Source organism: Mesoplodon mirus, assembly GCF_964341445.2.
Source record: "Mesoplodon mirus genome assembly, chromosome: 8".
Taxonomy (NCBI): Eukaryota; Metazoa; Chordata; class Mammalia; order Artiodactyla; family Ziphiidae; genus Mesoplodon; species Mesoplodon mirus.
The window spans coordinates 93,096,131-93,117,647 of record NC_138984.1 but is presented as its reverse complement, the minus strand read 5'-3'; the positions used below and the strand labels follow the sequence as shown (position 1 = coordinate 93,117,647).

General features: G+C 35.8%; 1 protein-coding gene across 8 annotated transcripts in view; it reads left to right on the top strand.

Moving 5' to 3' along the window:
- The window catches only part of SESTD1 (SEC14 and spectrin domain containing 1), a 141,400-nt gene that overhangs the window by 95,885 nt on the left and 23,998 nt on the right, over nucleotides 1–21,517 (top strand). For all 8 annotated transcript variants that reach the window (XM_082630963.1, XM_082630964.1, XM_082630959.1 and 5 more), the window contains 4 exons: nucleotides 1,514–1,611; nucleotides 3,816–3,871; nucleotides 7,267–7,478; nucleotides 17,959–18,081. In XM_082630963.1, the coding sequence (XP_082487089.1) occupies nucleotides 1,514–1,611; nucleotides 3,816–3,871; nucleotides 7,267–7,478; nucleotides 17,959–18,081 (489 nt within the window). The remainder of the gene's footprint in view (nucleotides 1–1,513; nucleotides 1,612–3,815; nucleotides 3,872–7,266; nucleotides 7,479–17,958; nucleotides 18,082–21,517) is intronic.

Genomic DNA, 21,517 nt, shown 5'->3' with positions numbered 1-21,517 from the left:
TCAATTTGATTACTGTGTGTCTTGGAGTGTTTCTCCCTGGGTTTATCCTGCCTGGGACTCTCTGCACTTCCTGGACTTGGGTGGCTATTTCCTTTCCCATATTAGGGATGTTTTTGACTATAATCTCTTTAAATATTTTCTCGGGTCCTTTCTGTCTCTTCTCCTTCTGGGACCCTGTAATGCATTTGAATGAATATTGGTGCATTTAATGTTGTCCCAGAGGTCTCTTAGGCTGTCTTCATTTCTTTTAATTCTTTTTTCTTTATTCTGTTCTGTGGCAGTAAATTCCACTCTTCTGTCTTCCAGGTCACTTATTTGTTCTTCTGCGTCAGTTATTCTGCTATTGTTTCCTTCCAGTGTATTTTTCATTTCAGTTATTGTGTTGTGCATCTGTGTTTGTTTGTTCTTTAATTCTTCTAGGTCTTTGTTAAACATTTCTTACATCTTCTCGATGTTTGCCTCTGTTCTTTTTCCGAGGTCCTATTATTATTCTGAATTCTTTTTCTGGAAGGTTGCTTATTTCCACTTCATTTAGTTGTTTTTCTGGGGTTTTATCTTGTTCCTTCATCTGGTACATAGTCCTCTGCATTTTCATTTTGTGTGTTTTTCTGTGAATGTGGTTTTCATTCCACAGGCTTCAGGATTGTAGTTCTTCTTGTTTCTTCTGTCTGCCCTTGATACACCATTTTCAGAGAGGATATTTATATATCAATTTGAGTTGAAAAGCAGTTTGGCAGGTTAAGGTTTTCATTTCTGAAAATATATCTTCTTTTTCAGGGCTGACTTTGGAAATTTGCTGCTCTGTATAATATAGTATTGTTTAATCGAACTGCCTGGGACTAAAAGAAAAAACTTAAAATTTACTCACATTAGATTATATGCTAATTTTTTTTTAAGAATTATGAACTTTTGGATATTTGAGAATGGATAACCAGTTCTATTTTCACCGTATTTGAACAATGATATAAAACCAATGAGTGTCTATTTTATTCTGAACAGACTTGCCCAAATCCCTTTTTTGAAATATTTTAAGAAATCATGTTAAGATTACAACTAACTTATTTTTATGCTACATGCTTATATATAAAACTTTTTAAGTATTAACATGCAACCAGAATGATTAATAGAATAACATAAAGAAAAGTTCTTTAACTGGAATTAGAGGGTTAGAACTGGTCTGAATAATGTTCATGTAGTTAAAACTGTTGTTGGTACACGTATTTCTCAAGGGAACAGGAATAAATATAAACTTGTCTCAGGAATAAAAATAATTTCTTAATGTGTTTAAATTAAAAAAATTCTTTATCCATTGAAACTATTGATTGTTTTAGGAAGCAGTTTTGTCTTCATTGTTTTAATTTTGTCTTCATTGTCTGCATTGTCTATGCTGTGAGGTCCAGAGAGGGAACCAGAATCCTGCTTGACTAATCCTGTTGCTCTTAGTTGAAAATCCTTATGTACATATCAACTTTTAAGATCATCCTTAACATGTTAATAAAATCTCATACTTTAGGTTTTTGAGAAGTTTACAAAGGAATCTACATCATTATTAGATGAACTTGCTTTGATTAACAATGGAAGTGATAAAGGAAATCAGCAAGAGAAAGAAAGGTAAGTGTCTAGTGTCCTGCAGTTACACCTTTGCAAAGCTATGATTAGTGTGTTAAAAGATAACCTCTGTTGTTAATGCAAGCCAAGAGAACTAAGGTAAGCAAGCCTCCATTCAATCAAACTTGGCCTATAAAAGTTGTATTAAATTTATTTTTTAATACTTGAGAATTTGCTTTACATATAAAATTTATTGATTTGAATCCAGGTTTCTTTACAGAAGACTTTTAATTTTGTTGAATAATAATATATTTACCTTTTCTGACACTGTAAAATAATTATTTTTCAAGAACATGTTTTCAAAATGAAACAATTTTCTGCCTTTTTAGAGTTTTACTTTGCTTGTAAAGAATATGGAAAAGGTTGCAGCTTGGAATAAAATCATTATAACCTTATTTAAATATGTTAGCACTTAAATGCCTATCTTGTGGAACTCCTACGTCCTTGTAAAATATTTGATATTCATGAGTTTAACCTCAGGAATTTAGTATTTCATGACACTGGATCTAATTGTAGCTACCTAGATTTATCATTTTACAGATTTCCATTGAACTTTTCAACCTCAACAGTTTTCAGACCAATTTCCTTTCCCCAGGTAAAAAGTACTGTAGAAAGCAAATTAATCCTCAGTAACAAAGTAGTCACTAGGCAGTAATTTTTCATTAGGAAATTTGAAAGGATCAGCACTCATCCTCGTCTATCTCTTTTGAATCTGACCTTGAAAATACAATGGAACCTTGATAGAATGCATCTTGTTATTCCATGAATCCAAGTATAGTCACAGACCAGTTAACTGAGATAATAATATAGGAGGGATGTGAGAAGATCATAGTTTAACACCAAATCTTGATTTAAAACAAAGTAAAAATATGAAAACAAATGATTTGAATATATATCTAAAGTTACAACAAACATTTAGGAACATTACTGTCTTATAGATAGAGGCCATATAAAATGTAAATAACAATTTTACATATATGTAAATATGTGAGTGTGTGTATAGACCTCACACATACACACTTATATACTATGGAATTGAAAATATCACTCAAGTTACTTGACAAAAATTTGCCAAACCTCTTGCTTTCTGAGTAGTCCAGCAGAGTAAGTCTGGTGTTTTTCAAAATCATGTTCTCCAGGAAAGACATCCTAAGAGGGTACTGGTAGAAAATGTGTTCATGGTCATAGAGTTTAATGCTGTTTAATATGTTTCCTTCCCTGGGAATGACTGTAAACATTTACAGATTACATGTTCTGAGAAGTGTTGCAGTAAAGAAACCTGTTTAATTGCTTTCTTAAAATTTCTTGTACTTACATGACAGTGGAACCCCATCTTCTCTGCTCAGTAGTATCTCATTCAGTGTTTTGGGAAACAGTGGGAAATGATGGTTTGTGTGACTACATGAAGTGTCAAGTGAAATCTTGTATTTGCCAATCCCTCCCTAAGTTTTCAAGTGTTATTACTTAGTCTCTTTTAAACCCCACACAATGAAGTCCCTCTTGCAAATTTTCATCACCTTCTTTATGTCAGTCCTCAGGAAACATCTGGGCTATACAAGAGGTGAAGGCCTAGATCAGTTGACAAAAGTGAAAGGTATAGAGCAAGACCTGTCAGTTACAGTAGCAAGGCCCTAGGCTTTGATTTGCCAGGTACTCTATCTTTCCTTCATCTTCTCCACTTTCCATATATGTTTAAGAAAATAAAGCCCATAGTCCAGCTGCAAATGAAACATAATTAGTACATAAAGAGTGTACATCTGCTAGGGTACACATACATACGAATATCAAGATTGCTATAGATAGGTAAACTTTGGATTGGAGGATGGCTGCACACAATTTTAATGTTAACGTTTCTGGATTATTATATAGTGACAAATTTCAGTTTGAAGCAGATATCCAGTGGAAAAATAATAAAATGGATTCCTTTGATACAATTGAAATAATACTGTAGTTAATAACGATAAATTATATTTTTCCAAGTAGTATATTTTGTTATTTATCACATAGATATTTCTTTGGCTACTAGTGTTTAATTATCTGTAATGGGTTTCCCGATGCTTAAGAGAAATTAGCCTGGTAGGACAGTATGCTTCAGATTTTCATATTTGTAGGCCCCTGTTTTGGTAAGTATATGTAAAGGATTTTTTTAAGTTATATAAATAGAAATACATATAGTTTTTAAAAAATACTCTTTTGGTGCTTGCCAGGTCTGTGGATTTAAACTTTCTTCCATCAGTTGATCCTGAAACTGTTCTTCAGACAGGTAAGATGAAAAAATATATTTATCAGTGATAATCATAATCCATTAAACCAACCATACATTAACTGGCTTATGAAATAAACATTGATTTGAGTATGTATTATGTCGTAGAAACTGAAGGAGAAGTGTTTCAAACTGCTCTTTGGTTTAACCTAAGAGTGTGTTAATAGACTCTACAGTATTAAAAATTATTAATAATGATCAATTATCTTGAAATATTTGAATTTGAATTTATTTCTTTATATATGACATGAAGATAAAAATTTCTATTTGATGGGTTTGCTATGAGGATTATTGAATATGCATTATGTTTCTAGCATTGTACTTTTATGTATTTTCATATTTCATTCTTCTAAGTACTCCTTGCGATAATTAATATTATTTTCTCTACTTGAGGAAGCCAAGGCTTAGAGATATTTAAAAACTTGTTCAAGATCAAATAACTATTAAGTTCTGCCACCATAGCACTAAAAAAAGGTCTAAATCCAAAGCCACTAGTTGTACTGTTTTACAATCATCTGTGTAAAAACACTTAACACCTTACAATGGCCTTGCACGTAGTGTGTGTTCAGTGCTGCATGGTTTGTATATTCCAGCCCAAATAGCTTTAGTAGTAGTTTCACAGATTCTAGAGAACACATTGGAATTCTTTTAAATGAAAATACCTTAATTTTATTTCTAATGTATTTTTCTAATAGGGCATAGTTCTAATCCTACTGCATAGCAGGTACTATTCTAAGCACTTTATGTATGCTAACTCATTTATCCTTCACTACAACCCACTGAAGTAGGTACTGTTGTCATCCCAGTGTTAAGATGGGGAAACTGAGGCATTAAAAGGTTTAGTAGGGCTTCCCTGGTGGCGCAGTGGTTGAGAATCCGCCTGCCGATGCAGGGGACATGGGTTCATGCCCCGGTCTGGGAAGATCCCACATGCCGCGGAGCGGCTAGGCCCGTGAACCATGGCCACTGAGCCTGCGCGTCCGGAGCCTGTGCTCCGCAATGGGAGATGCCACAACAGTGAGAGGCCTGCATACCGCAAAAAAAAAAAAAAAAAAAAAAGGTTTAGTAACTTAGGCAGATTACAAACTAGTAATGCTAGATTTGGGACTTTAACCAAGGCAGTTTGGTTTCGAAGTATCGTCTTTGAAATCATTATGTGGTGCTGCTTCTCTAATGTAAATGGTATCCACAAGGAAAACATTAAAGGTAACAGTCATCAAAGAAGAAAAAAATATATATTCTGATCTTAATGACTTTTATGGAAATATATATATAAAGAATATGAATGTGTGTGTATATATATATAGAAAGACTTTCCATAAGTCTTCAAAACAGGTCCTTCCAATTATGAAGTGTAATAAATAGTAAAGAAATAAATTCTGAATATCTTCGTTGTATCGATTCAGTTTTCCCGAGTTTTTTCAGTACGATTTAGATCTTACTTCCTGAAAGAACAAAGAAATAATTGTAATCTGTGAATTACTACATGTTTAGAAGGTACAAGGACTGTCAGTAAAAATATTGCTTTAGATTCAAAACTTAATTCCCTGTTTATATTTAACATTTTAAAAGCTGCTTAAGCCATTGAATTCAGAAACTTGTTACATTTGTATTTTAGAATTATCTTTATATGTCACTAAGTCCTTTTTAATATGCTATTGACTCTTAAAGTAGAAAGAGTATAAAATGGGGACGTTTAAAACAGTCTTGGATATTCTTCAGAAATTGGAAATACCTCCAAATCATAATAAAAACTGTTTCTATTATTTATAGCCATTTAAGTTTAGGACATTTTCTTGAATAGAGATGAAGAGAAGAGAATTTAAATATCTGCATATTTTGGGTTCCTTAATGATAATTGGAATAGTATTATCCTAGAAAAACAATTTGCAATTTATTTACTTAAAAAAAATTTTTTTTTGGTGGAAAGGATAGTTTTCTTTGTTTTGGATGCCGGCAACTGGGGGGTGGGGCAGACTCCTGTCCAAAGGCCAACTCCCTCTTCCCCCACTGATGATCACTGGGCAGGAGCTATTACAGATGGAGGGAGGGAGCTACATGCAGAAACAGCACAGGCAGCTCTGACAGTCATCTTGAAGTTGGTCATCAGTGGTCTGACCAGCGTCATCTTGTAAAATTGTTAATGTTACACTTACAGCTTTAGATGTTGCACATTCTATAATTTTAACTTCTTGTGCATGAGTGATTTTCTCCATGAGTTTGCTGTAATCAAATAACATTGAGTGCAGTTCTTACATTAATGTGGCCCCTCATGATTCACAGTTAATATGTTGTAGAAATTTATATAAATAGAGATTATTTAAATGTTATTTTGTACCAGTAGTAAAGACTTTCTCCCTTTAATCATACATTTGTTACACACCAACATTTCTTTTAGGTGCTATGATTAAGGTTATGGATTAACAGTGAAATCCTACAACATAACGCTTAGTATTGATTAGTACTATCAGACAAAACATACTAATTAGTACCATCAGACAGAAATCCCAGATTGTAATTGTGCTCTACAGAGAAATGGTTGGCACAATGTCCTGAGGAGTGAATCCACCAATAACAAGCATGTGATAGATAGAAAGATAGGTCTAGAAAATATATGTGCCATATATACTATGTACTTACTATATAGTATGGTGTATATAGAATATATATATTCCTCAACTTACAATGTGATAACATCCTGATAAACCCATTGTAAGCTGAAAATATCATGTTGAAATGCATTTAATACACCTAAAGTACCAAACACCATAGCCTAGCCTAGCCTACCTTAAACGTGCTCAGAACACTTACAGTAGACTACAGTTGGGCAAAATCATCTAAAACAAAGCCTATTTTATAATACAGTGTTTAATATCTTGTGTAATTTATTGAATAATGTACTAAAAGTGAAAAACAGAACAGTTGTATGAGTACAGAATGGTTGTCAGTATTACTATCAGTTGTTTACCCTCATGATCATGTGGCTGACTAGGAGTTGCAGTTCACTGCTGCTGCCCAGCATCGCAAAAGAGTATCGTACTGCATATTGCTAGCCCAGAAAAAGAAAAAATTCAAAAGCTGAAGTACGGGTTCAACTGAATGCACCATCATAAAGTCGAAAGATTGTAAATCAAACTGTCGTTTAATCGAGGACTGTCTGTATATGATAGAGCTATGATATATGACATAGTATATATCCATATGGATATGTATGCATGCAGTTTTCCTATTTATTTCTATATAAATTGAGAAATTGCATTTCAGTACTTAAGACCTGGTAGGTAAATATATAGGCAGATACGTTCTAAAAATAAGGAATTAGAATTGAGAAGATTGAGAAGTAAGATTTATATTTCTTTATGGATATTAATTATAAGTATCTTTCCTTCTTAAAGGACATGAATTGTTATCCGAGTTACAGCAGCGTCGATTTAATGGCTCAGATGGAGGGGTCTCGTGGTCTCCTATGGATGATGAACTGCTAGCACAGCCACAGGTTATGAAATTATTAGATTCACTGCGAGAGCAATATACCCGCTACCAGGAAGTTTGTAGGCAACGTAGTAAGCGTACACAGTTAGAAGAGATTCAACAGAAGGTGATGCAGGTAGGTGTCTGATTCCAACATATTAAACTCTTCTTAAAATCTAAATTTTTTTATGTGTGTGTGTAATTTCTACTCTGTACCTGACTTTATACTAAGCCTTATTTACATTATATAGAGAACTTTAGAAATGTCAAACCAGACTCTCAAACTATTTTTACAATTAGTATTTGCATTTAAATTATATTATTTCTACAGTGATGACATTGAGCATTCAGCTCACTCTATCAGAATTTCAAAAATAACTAGCTGTTGGAAACATCACTTGTGGTTTCTGTATTCTTGTAATAAATAACATTTTATTGTTGACCTTAGATTTATTTTAAATTTTTAATGACTTAAGGTTTTTTTTTGTTGTTGTTGTTGTTAATTTGGGCATTATGAAGAGTTTTTCTATCCTAGCAAAATGTTAATGTGTAATATAAGTAATTATAATATCAAGTTTCCTTATTTATGATGCTGATAGGAAACTTTAAGTATATTTAATTCTTATGAATTTTTAGTTCCTTTTAAAATTGATTTTTATAAGTAGGCTAAAAATGCTAAAAATCGATACTAAGGAAGACATTTCTGTATTTAGACTACATTCTGGATTTTGATCTGTTGAATTATTAAGAAGTAAATCTTAAATATTTCACTTTAAAAATCCAGATTAGAAGTGTCCCAAAGTTTTTAATCTAGATTCATTCATTAGATAAGTATTTGTTAAGTACTTATTATATAGAAGGCATTGTGCTTTTTCTACAGGATATAAAGGTAAACTTGGGTTTTGCTACATTAAACTTAAGAGGGGAGAGAAAGTGTTAGGTGTCACAAGGGAATGCCTGAAGTGCTGTGGGCATTCAACGGAGGGATTATTCCCCTGGTTGCAGGTGATCTTGGAATACTTAGTGGAAAGAGGTAGTGCTTGAGCTTGTCCCCAAGAATGTGTAAGATTTCACCAGGCATCTCCTTTAGGTTTTAAAGGAGAATTGGCATTCTGTGGAGGAGAAAGAATAGCATGAATAAACAATAACATGAAACCCCAAGTTCTACTGAAGAAAAAGGCAGCAGTAGGCACCAGGGAAAGTGTTTAGCCTTTGAGTCATGGAACACAGTCAGTGAACATGCTCTGAATCCCAGTTCTTCCACTTATTTGCTGTGTGATCATGGTCGCATTATTCACCCACCTGAGCCTCCGTTTGACTTCCTTCTTTCTTTTTTCCCTTCTTCTCTTTCTCTCCCTTCCTTCCTTCCTTTCATTACATAAAACAGGGGTAACAGGACCTCTTTTGAAAGGTTTGTTGAAAGAACCCAGCACTCAGCTAATGGAAGCTATTATATTTGTTCCCATTGAACTAGATTGTAGCCTAGAATTCTAATTCAGCTGTTGGAAAACTTGTTCTGTAAAGGGCCACATGGTAAATGTTTAGGCTTCTTGGACCATACAGTTTTTCTTGAACCTGTGGCTATTTAATTACCATTGTAATGCATAGTCATTATGTAAACAGATGTGTTTGGCTGTTTCAGTAAAACTTTATAAAAACAAGTGGTAGGCTAGAATTGGCCTGCAAGCTGTAGTTTGCTGAACGCTGCCTGACTAGAGCATCAGGGTGTCATGGGGAAAAAGGCTTGAAAAGAGGGAAGGAGTTGGATCATGGAAGATCTTGAATTCCAGGCAACAGGATTTAGGCTTTATCTCATGATAACTACATAGAAACTCAAGATTTCTGAGCATATGTTAATTATATATAATTTTTTCTACATAATATATTCATAAATCAAAGATAACTTGTATTAAACTCGGGTAAACTTTAGTTAAATAGCTTGAGAGTATCTTTGAAAACCATAAAGATGGAATAGCATAGTGGTATACAAGTACCCCAGTAACCTGAGTCCACTCTCTTCTGTCACTTTCAAGTTTGTTCTTGGGAAGGAAGTGTACTCCTCAATGCCCTAGCTTCCTCCTCAGTAAAGTGAGGAAAACAATAATAATAATAATACCTACTTAATAGGGCTGTTACGAAGATTAAGAAGATAATTTTAATAAAATGTTTAGCTTGGCACATACGAGTTTTTATTAGTATTATCTATTTGCTCACTCGTTAAAGAAATGAATATCTACAATAGTGTGACATTGTGCTCGGTGGAATGTAATGGTGAGTAAAAGCAGACAGGGTGTCCCACCTTTTGGTGCATGGCTACATAACTACACAAATAGTTGTAAAATTGCAACCACTCAAGTCCCAAGGAGAGTGGAGGGAGGAAGGGTGAGAAAGAAGACAATATCAGAGATGAAGCATTTTTCTGGCTTGCAAGACTTAATGGATGATGGTGTTGTCTAATTAGGGAAATTGGACAGGTTTGGGTTTACGTGCAGATGGAAAAGGTGTGGAAAATCATGAGTTTGGTTTTAGACATGGTGAATTTCAGGAGACTCTGAGACATCTAAGAGAAGATATATAAAGGTAGTCCCAAACAGGTCCAGAAATGAGAAGTCTGGGCTGGTGACATACTTGTTTGTCATCTGTGTATGAATGGTAATTAAAGCATTGATGTGGGTGAGAATTTCCCAAGGAAAGAGCTGAGAGTAGATGAGAAGAGGGCTTTGTAACTGAGCTTTGAGAAGCTCCAGCATTTAATGACAAGATAGAGGAGCATACTCCTGAAGAGAAGGCAGTGGAGGATTGGCCAGAGACGAAGAAGGCAAGTGTGAAGAGCTCTGTGTCATGGAAGTCAAAAGAAGAAAGCATGTCAGGGAAGGAGTTGGGAACCCTGTCGAATGCTGCTGGAAGATTGGAAAACAGGAAGACTTAACATGTTCACTAAGAATCCACAAGGTCAAGGTCGGTGGTGATCCCAGGGTATGGAGTAGCAGGGCCAGTAGCACATTGGAGTGAATTCAGGAATGAAAGTGAGGTGTGGTGAAGGAGACGTGGAGTGTAGGGGACTCGCTGAGAATTTTGTCTCTGAAGGAAAGATGAGAAACAGAGCAATGCCTAGAAGTGAGGGTGTATTAATTTGCTAGGTCTGCTGTAACAGAGTACTACAGACTAGGGGACTTAACAATAGAAATGTATTTCCTCATTTTTCTGGAGGCTAAAAGCCCAAGATCAAGGAGTTAGCAGGGTTGATTCCACCTGAGGGCAGTGAGGGAAGGATCTGTTCCAGGCCTCTCTCCTTGGCTTACTGATGCCTTCTCCCTATGTCTTCATATCATCTTCCCTCTATACCTGTCTGTGTCCAAATGTCCTCTCCTTTTAAGGACACCAGTCATATAAGATTAGGGCACACTTTAATAACCTCATTTTAATTTAAGTGCCTCTTTAAAGACCCTGTCTTCAAATAAATATAGTTACATCCTGAAGCACTGGGAGTTAGGACTTCAGCATATGGGGAGTGTGGTGACACAATTCAGCCCACAGCTGGGGTCAAGTGTAGTTTATTTTTGTTAGTTTGTGTTTGTAATATGGAAAACTAAGAGGCTTAAATTCTAGGGGGGAAGTATATGTTTGGAAGGAGGACTTGAACATGGAAGAGAGAATAATTAATACTATCAAGTTCGTGACAAGGTGGAAGTGAATGGACTCCAAAGCAGAGCTGAAGGGATTAGCTTTAGAATGGAGGAGCGAGAACTCTTCCTTTGTAACAGGAGGGAGATGGTAGGATGATCCAGAGTTGCCTCCATATATATAAGTCAGGCATCAAGAAGATGAAGTAGTTCTTGAGTGATTAGGGTTTTTTGGTTGTTTTTTGTTTGTTTTTAAGTAAGAGACAAAGGGAATCTCTTTGGTGGTGGAGGTTTGGAGGCAGGGTGGGGATGGGGAGGGCAGTGGTTAAAGAGGGTTAGAGGTTTAAATGGAGTGGAAATGATTCAAAATTTTCATTTTGGGGATTGGAAGAGTGAAATTACCGTGGAAGTATAGATGTATTTTTAGATAGTGCTGATCTTGAACTTATGGTGAAAACTTTCTCGCCTGTTATGTGACCCTGTCAATTCATGGCTGGCTGTTGATGTGCAGGCACCAGAGAACGTGGGTAATGGGATTCCCCCAGCATTTGTGCTTTGCTATGTGACAGCAGGGGCAAAGGAGTTAATGTATTGACATGCATTTTTGAAATGATGGACCAGCTCAACTGGATAAAGAATAAAGAAACTAGAGAAAGGAGATGATGATGATACTTACAATGATGGTGGTGATGGTCATGAGATTATTGTTAAAAACAAATAAGCCTCATTGCAATTCAATTTTCTTTATAAGCGTTACATGTGAATTGGTTAGAGCATTAATATTCATCAGGTGATGGTTTCTACACTCTTTTTCACAGGTCACATTTTAGGGAAAGATCTATTTCTCTTGCCAAAATGATTACTTAAGTTTAGCTATTTAGTAACATATATTGACCATGTCTGCACACACAGAATATAAACTACCATCTTCAGTCTTGCAAATTTGGGGGAAAATGAAATTTTTTGATGTTTATGTAAAGATAATCATAAAGTTGACTACCTCTGCTTGTGTAAAATTAATGAAAGTTGAAATTTTCCACATCTCTTTTTTTTACTGATTTATCACTGAAAACAGAACATAATGAAGAAGAAACCAATAGCTCTAATAGATAAACTATATGGTAATAACCATTGTTTGTCAGCCATTTATTCCCCACAGTTCAAATCGGTAGCATTAGACTTCATGTGGAATGCAGAAGTTCTCCATGTTGCTGCCGCTACATTTAAAAATCAGATTTCGGGCTTCCCTGGTGGCGCAGTGGTTGAGAGTCCGCCTGCTGATGCAGGGGACACGGATTCGTGCCCCGGTCCGGGAAGATCCCACATGCCGCAGAGCGGCTGGGCCCGTGAGCCATGGCCGCTGAGCCTGCACGTCCGGAGCCTGTGCCCCGCAACGGGAGAGGCCACAGCAGTGAGAGGCCCACGTACTGCAAAAAAAAAAAAATCAGATTTCACGTACTTCTGGATAGGAGATGATGCCACTTCACTGAAATAAGCTATCGTTATTCTCATTATTTATTGTGGCAGTAATTTCTGCCAGCATTGCAAATGTTATTTCTAGAATCATCCATGTGATTTTCTTCCTTTGTAGAAAGGAACCATAGATGCAAAATAGGATAACTCTGAGTTTCTAAAGTATACAGCTGGAGGCTGTGATCCCAGCTCTCCATATTCTTTCTTCTGGTCAGATGCTTGACATCTGCTTGATATGCCCTTCTACCTTGTTTGACCTAACATGCTTCTAGATATTCTCTCATGCAGTCTTTAGAAATCAGCCTGGCCAGGGAAAAATGATGGACAGTCACATGCATTTTTGGCCTCTGCAAATATTTGTCATGGTGGATTCTAAGAGCACATCTCCAAGGTTATACTTTGCATATAAATGTAACCGTTTGAGAGGTCACATTCATATGGATTGTGCATGAAACTGTTTTTGCAGTAAGTTAATATTCAGATTGACTGATGAGCAAGATGTCCTGATTGAAATTAAGTTTTATAACCCAGTTTGGCAAACCACCATCATTAATGCATTTAAATAGATTTATTTACTGGGGCATCAACCTCAATTTGCATCATTTTTATTAGAAATAGTCATACATTTATGGTGTTTACATTACTGATGTTGCATTCCAAGGGAAATTACTTTCAGCATACGTTAAAACTATATGTACACTTGACTGTGTAACTGTTTTTGTGTGTGTGTGTGCCAAGGAGATGTCTTTGCTTTATTTAAAATTTATTTTGGGGCTTCCCTGGTGGTGCAGTGGTTGAGAGTCCGCCTGCTGATACAGGGGACATGGGTTCGTGCCCCGGTCTGGGAAGATCCCACATGCCGCAGAGCGGCTGGGCCCGTGAGCCATGGCCGCTGAGCCTGCGCGTCGGAGCCTGTACTCTGCAACGGGAGAGGCCACAACAGTGAGAGGCCCGCGTACCGCGGAAAAAAAAAAAAAGAGAGAGAAAAAATTTATTTTTAAATTTATAACTCTTTGAAAGTTTCTTGCTAATGAATTGTTTTTCCCCAGTTATCATGACTTATATTAACCTGCTTCTTTTGTTTCTACCGTTTAAAAGTTTTCTAGAGTTTCAAAGTTTAAATTTTAAATAATGTTGCCTTACTTTTTAAAAAATAATATATAACACTTTAATTAGTTAAAATTTCTGAGTTATTTTCATTCCACCCTTATTTTTAGAATTTAGACATTTTTAGTGAAATAATTTATTATATTAATTGTTAAAAATACTTAAATGCCATTGTACATCTGTTTCTATATTCATATTCGTAATACATAGTAATCAGTGAGAAGCAATTAAGTCCCCCAAAGGGAGTAGAAACTTGTTTCAAAATGTTTACATGAGATTTCTTAAAACTTACTCTTTTTATTTCCATTTTTTAAAAGCATAGACTAAAACACTTAGTTCGAGGATTAAAAAGCATATGGATTTTACTGTAAAATGCAGATGTGAGACATAGTTTATAAAGAGTGAATAAATAGAAGGAGCTAGGCTTTTTTCTTCAGAAAAAGTGGGGAAAACAAAGAGGCTAACAACTATTGGTATCATCTACTGTGCTTAAGTGTCTTACGTATAATGACTGTATAATCCTGACAATAGCCCTGTACAGTAGATGTAGCATTAACACCATTTCAAAGGTGATGGACCAAAGTCTTTCAACTCCTAGGAGCAGAGCCAGAATTTCAGTCATGCCTAGTGCTTCCTTAAGATGGAACTGCTCATCTGTCTCTTTTGTGAAAGAGTGATACTTTCCACAGGCCAGCAGAGACAAACAGGATCCTAGTACCCTGCCCCTCCAAATATAGCTCATACAAAAGAGTAAAGCAGAAAAAGTGGAGATGTTGAGGAACAAAGCATTGTATTCTAAAGAGTACCTGGCAGTAGAGGTTTGCAGATGAATTTAGGACTCTGAAAACAGAATTTAGCAAAGAAAATCATAGCAGTTAGGCTATTCCAGTGAGTCAAAAATAATACGTGGACTTTTTTTGTTTTTGAGTTTTTGCTCTTTAGTATTAAAACCTTGTAAAGAGAAGATGGAAGCTAAGAATATATTAATATTTAAGATACTAGGACATAAATGGGCACAAACATAAAGAGAGAAATCCCAAAAGATCATATATTGTTAGTAAGCAAGCATTCGCAATTTATTCATTCTCACTAATATTTAGAAATACACCTGAAGACATTTCTGTTTTAAACTTGGTGGAAGTACTTTAAAAGTAATAGCCATGTAGGGGGCAAAACTAAAAGCAGAAAGCCTGGTTTGGAGGCTACCACAAGGATCTAGGTAAGGCCTGAAGTAGGCTTGGAACAGGTTTATTTTGAAAGTCAAAACAACAGGATTCCAGGGATATCAGGTATGCAGGGTGTAAGAGGAAAAAAAGAAGAGTTAAGAATGACTCTAAGGGTTTTTGGTTTGAGAATATTGCTCTAAATTATAACTCTAAAATGCATAATTTATAATAATGCTCTTTAAAGTATTCTCATTATGTAGGCAGTTTCAAAATTAAAAAGAAATAGCGAGAATAATCACAAGAATGTCATCTTTATTTGAATTTGTTTGACAACTAGAAATCAATAGTGTAAGTTCAAACAGATCAAAAGTATCCAACCCCTTGGAAATGAAAAATAACTCATTTAAAAAATGGATCAAAAGAGAAATAAACAGTTCAGTAGAAAACTTAAAACCAAAATCATCAAAATCTATAGCACGAGATGAGTCTTGAAAGATGAAAAAGAGGTCACGAAGAGAAGGGGCTGAAAAGATTTCAGGTAGGAGGACAACCCATGTCAAAGCAAAACTAGTGAGAGAACATGGCGCCCTTGGGGAGCACTAAAAGTTCAACGCGGGCTCGGTTAAAGAAGGAAATGGAGAAGGATAGGCAGGGCCCCATCATCCATGGCATAGTATGGCCATGCCAGATAGCCACATTTCCTCCTGAATGTAATGCAGAAGCAGTGTAGGATTTCTCACTGGGAGAAATATTTAAACAAAGATGAGTATTGGGTCCTCATGAAAAGATTTTTATTTAGCATGTAGTTCTGTTTTTCCCCTCTGGTTATTAAGAAAACAAGAAGTCTTGGTGTTTTTTACCAATCTATGTAAGAAGATATAAAATCCAAAAGTAGATCATGTCTACATTGTTTTCCAGGAAACTTTCCCCTAATTTTACTCAAAGTTAGTATCATTCACGTAGGAACTTACCAACATTCTTATGATCTAACCAACTTTTTTCTTAGTTACTGTTTCTAACCCACTTTTGTAATAAATATAAATGATTTCAAATTAAATGTAATCATTGCTACATTATTTTGGTTGACTCCCCACCTCATCTCTTACATTAAGCTTGAAGTAGACTGAGGGCAAGAACCCCATTTCCAGAGTTTTTTTGGAAATGACAAAATCCATTTGTTGTTAGAAAGAGATACTGTTTCTCCCAGAGCCCCCACATGGGTGTTTCTTAATAAATTGCACTGAGAATCTCAGAAAATAAAAATAAAATAAAATAAAGTAAAAGCAGTAGTCAGTTTATATACCTTGCAAAGGTTATTCTCAGTTAAAACTTTCGTGACTTGGATGTTTCAAATAGAAACAAGTGTTTTAGAGAGTAATTTTATAATATATACTATTAGCAATTAACATTGTATCATCACTGGACCCAAGATCACAATTGAAAATGTTTTCTAGGAAAGCAATAGAGAATTAGAGAAAAATTCTGTTGCATAACTGCTATATATATGTTCATCTTAAAATTACTTAGATGCTCAACAATAGAGAATGGGAGTTGTGAAAGCAGGTATAATAGTTACTTGAGGTAGAACGTTGCTTACTTATCTCTTAGTTGGGTGGGTTGGTTGGTTGTTCGGACAGATGAGAGGGAGCGAAGGAGGGAGGCAGGCAAGGAGGCTGGCCTTCTTAAAAAAGGGGTTTTGAGCCATTAAAATGGTAATAACTGTAGTCACAAAGAAGTGAAAAAAAACACAGGATAGAAATTACTTGTACTCTTGACAGTTGGCTGCAGCACTTAAATCTGGAGTAACATGAAAATGCAGTGCATGTGAAAAATTAATGGAAGGAAACACACACGATCTTTCCCTATGATGTGGTACTTTTATATGATTATTTAAATTACATAAACTCTTAGATTTTAAATATATTTTACCCTGGTAATAACTATGGAATGCACTGTGGGTCTGTGATAAGGTAAGCCTGTCTATCCACTGAGTCTCTAATATTATGCTGTACAGACATTCTCATTCACTTCTTGGGACCTATCCTAAGTTTAGCTGCTGTTGACTTCCTGATTGTAATTTAGCTTGATAAATAATAATTCAGCTTGGTAAAGCTGGGCAATATTTTTTTCTGTTAGAATTACTTCACTGTGTCTGTGTAGTTTTAGAGTATATATGTTTGTGGGTAGAGAAAACAAAACCCTTTCTTCTGCATGAGAATTTGATCTTTGCTTAACTATCTAGGTCTGTTCCCTTGAAAACCTGATAAAAATGCCAACTGTGTTACCAGGCGACATTGCTTGTAGTAAAAATTATTCTGGCTCTGGACTGGGAGAACTCTTAATACTTGATGGAAGGCATAACTTCGGGCATCTTGGAGCTCAGTGACTTTTATAATGGGCATGATGCCTGTGTGGTGTGAGGTTTTGATGCCAGTGTGTCTCCTGTATCTGTCCCATATGGATCTCATCTCCTGAACTGTTGGACTGCTTCAGGGACCCGGCAGAAGAGAAACACCCAGTGCTGTTACCCTGGCAGACTGTAGTCCCTAACCTTCATCCTTCTGAGTAGACTTGGTGCCAGGGGGACTTCAGATGGTCTTGTGGGTCTGAATGTTTGGCTGATCCTAAGAAGACCCCCTAGAGGGTACTGTAGTAGTATAATTCTACAGTTTTTAATTTTCTTTTCAAAGTGAGAAAAATAGTATTTTAACTTTATATCAGTTAATTGATTCTGTTTTATAAGTGCTTTGGAAGGAACTTTAGAGTATGAGTCAGGACACATGGCTTTTAGTCCTAGTTTTTTAATAATGAATTATGTTACCTTGAACAAGTCACTTAATCTCTCTGAAACTCAGTTTTCTTAAGTATTAGATAAGAAATTTGACCAATGTCATTTCTGGTGTCCCTTCCAATTCTAAATCCTATAGTTCTCTAATTTTCTTATCATCATAAGTTAATTTTTAAGCCTCTCTTATGGGAGCATGTCATATTTCTTTTAGCCTGGCAGGTGATCAGATAACTGAAAGCCTAAGGTGCTGTAGTGTACATTTTATCAAATTTAGGTTTTAGAAAAGTTGTCACATTATAGCTGTATAGTTCCAGAAGAAACGTTTACTGCCTATACAATAGAATTTAAAGAATTTAAATTAAAAATACTCGAGGAACTTTGGGAAGGGAAAACCAATTAGAATGAAAGTTTGAAAAGTTTTTGATTATTTTAAAATTTCATCTCAACTTCCGTTCATAGGTTGTGAACTGGCTTGAAGGGCCTGGATCAGAACAGCTGAGAGCCCAGTGGGGGATTGGAGACTCCATTCGGGCTTCCCAAGCCCTACAGCAGAAGCATGAAGAGATCGAGAGCCAGCACAGTGTGAGAGGCTTTTTCCTCTGCAAGTTACAGAGCTATTATTAATGTGCATAATTAATAGCATGTGTGGTAGTAAGTGATAAGTTGCTGTACACCTTGGTTTAGGGGCATAAAGTACAGTATGTTTAATGGCTATCAAGTACATTTTGACCACTTAGTACATATTCATTAGAAGTTTGGTTTTGGTTTTGTCTCCAGTATAGCTTAATTATATATTTTTATAGAAACACAATTCATGTGAAATTTTAAGAACTACTGTAACAGAAGAAAGAGTGATAGTACAAAAATACAACCTTTATCTAGTCCTGAATTTAAAAAGTATAACCTCAGGTACAGGAGTTGTAAGTTAAATACAAAGTATTCAGGGTATTTTTCAGCATAAAAGGGAAAACCATTATGTTGGAACCTGTGAAACGCATAAAATATATAGATTTTTCAATTATGGAATTTCATATTTAAGTCTCTTACAAGTACTAACTAAGAAAATTGCAAAGATAATATATATACAGTTGGCCCCTCCGTATCCACAGGTTCCACGCACATCCAAGGATTCAACCAACCAGAGATAGAAAATATTCAGAAAAAAAAATTCCATGAAGTTCTAAAAGGCAAAACTTGAATTGTGCTGTTTTAACCAATAGGTGGCACTGCATTGTCACCTTGAGAATAGGTTGTTTGCTGCAGGACATGTATATCAGCTTATGATTTTTAAGACGTTCTAATATTTTATTAAAAGTTTTCTCTTTGTAAATAAAAGTCAACACTTTAAAGCCTATTTTGGAGTTGTTCAGGTCTTATGAAACTATAATGACAAATTTCTAGTGTATTGATTGCTTAATATGGGTAGAATTTGGAGAAACTTTTAATATACCATTTTGTGTTAAAGCACTCTGTCAAGTATTAAATTTTAGATTCTTTATAAAACCATAATTCAGAAATAAAGCTAAAAATAAACCCAAATTGATTAGGATATTCAATGCTAATATATAGAAAATGAAAATACTACTAATATATAGTTCTTTGTCAAGGAGTGGCAGTGAGAAGTTTCCTTGGTTTTTGAATAGTAGGGAAGCACAACAGAAAGAATATTAAGGTGTATGAAAATGATTATAATAACTTAAAATAATTTTTAAAGTATTTTAGTCCAGTAATCTTACTTTAGCTTTTAGGTGGAGGTAGGTGAGCGGTAGGAAAAGCACAGAATAGGAAGGTGCAGAAGCATAAATCTCTGACGTTGCTTTAGATTCTGTCAGTGTCTCCCCATCCCACAGTACTGACTTCTGGTCTCCGAGGAGAATACTGGTGTGTTGTGCCTTATAGTAAGCAGCAAAACAGGTCTGCATAAAGAATCAAGACCCCATTTCTTCCTAAGGTATTAGCCTAAGTGTGTTGGCAGTATTTCTTTCCTCCTAGATGGAGATTCCTATATCATAGTATAAAGTATAAATACCCATCATTTCACCAACTGTGCATCACCACCAATTCACATACATTTCCAGTGTCAGTCCTGATGACTGCTCTTTCCTGGTATGTGAACATCCAGGTTCATTTCTTATTTACCATCTTAATCCAAATCCCATATCTTGATGGTGGATTGTTTTTTTAAGTTTGTTTTTGTTTCTGTGTGTGTGTGTGTGTGTGTGTCGGGGGGGTGGGGCTAGAAATAATCATTTTCTATACAGTTAAATGTTTTTGAGAGGTAAACCAGAGAATGACCATAACTGAACTGAATGCAGCCTGTTCATCTGAGGTTCTATAAATTTTATGTTCCCCAATTTCCTAGGAAGGAACATTTTGATTAAAATGTGTGTGTGTGTGTGTGTGTGTGTGTGTGTATGATTTTTTTCCCCACATCCCAGAGAGACTGATTATTTCTCTGTGACAACATCAGTTCTAATTTCAGGTGTTAATTTCATGAGACATACGAGTTCTTAAATTGTTTGCATCTCTGGTCTGGTTATTAGGGCCTATAGTTTGCAAGTTTAAACCAGGAAAAAAAAATCAGCTTGGGGATGGTAGTTCTTAGCCCTTAATGGTCATGAGAGTCACCTGATGTGTTTGTTAAAAGGCCTGTGGCAGAGCCCCACCCCCACAGACTCTGATTTGGTAGGTCGGGGGGCGCTTAGGTATTTTTAATAAGCACCCCAGGTGATCTGATGTAGAGAGTTCTCACTGCAAGAAATTATATCTCAGGTCTTTTATCCTTTAGTTTACTATTTTTCTCTGAATCACTGTTATTACTTCTTCAAAGAATTAGACCAACTTATTTAGAGCATTAACTAAATTTGTAAGTACTATAGATAAGACTGTGAAATCCCTTTCTATTTAGAACACAACAGTGATCGTTTTCTCAGGCAATATTTTCTGCTTTAAATCAGTCAGTCTCCATTAAGCTTTATAATCACTGTGTGGTTAGAAAGTATTTTACATAAATTGGGACTTGAGCATGGCTGGAATTTGGAATCCCTGGCACCAATCCCCCAAGGACACGGAGGGACAGCTGTAGAGAACAGGTTTTCTCAACCTTGGCATTATTGATTTATTTATTGATAAATCTTTGTTGTAGGGACTGTCCTGGGATCGTAGGTATTTAGCAGTATCATTGGCCTCTACCCACTCGGTGCAGTAACATCCCTCCCTCCCAGTTGTGACCGCCAGAAATGTCTCTAAATATAGCAAAATGTTCTCTAGGGAGCAAAATCGCCACCAGTTGAACATACTGCTGTAAAGAAAGAAAAAGATTCTGAGAGATTAAGTGACTTGATGAAGATCACACCCTTAGGAAGGAAAAAGACAGACCTTGAGTCTGTCTTTCAAGTCTAGTGTTCTTTGCATTACGTATGACTACATCATCTCTGTAATCATACTCAAAAATTCCATAGTAGTTCAGGCAATAAGACAATATGACAAATTAGGGAAACCCAAGTTTTAGGTACAGGGCATAAGAGAGACCACATTTGGAACAGTACCTGTTACCTACCTAATTTAATGTCAACAAATCTACGATACCTAATATAAAAAGTGTTTTATATGTTCACTCAGTACATGCTAGTAGGGCACATACTAAATGTCACTTGTTGTTCTGGGCTCTTGAGAATATAGCACTGTCTTATCATATGGAACTTACATTCAAGTTGAGGAAAGAGGGAGTGGAGAGCAGTATAGGTAAGGCTTTCCGGAAGGGCCTCTCTGAGGAGATGACATTTAATCAGAGACCTTGAAATTATATGAAGGAGTAATCCAAGCAAAGGGCAATTCAGGTCGAGGACACAGCAGTAGAAACACTCTGTGGCAGGAGCTTACTTGCCATGATAGAGGAACAGCAGGTACGTTGGCAGTGTTGGAGTGCAGTGAGCCAGATAGGGAGTCAGGGGCCAAAACATGTCATGTGAGTTTAGCCCAGAAAAAGGAACTTCAAGTTTGTTTTAAATATTATGTG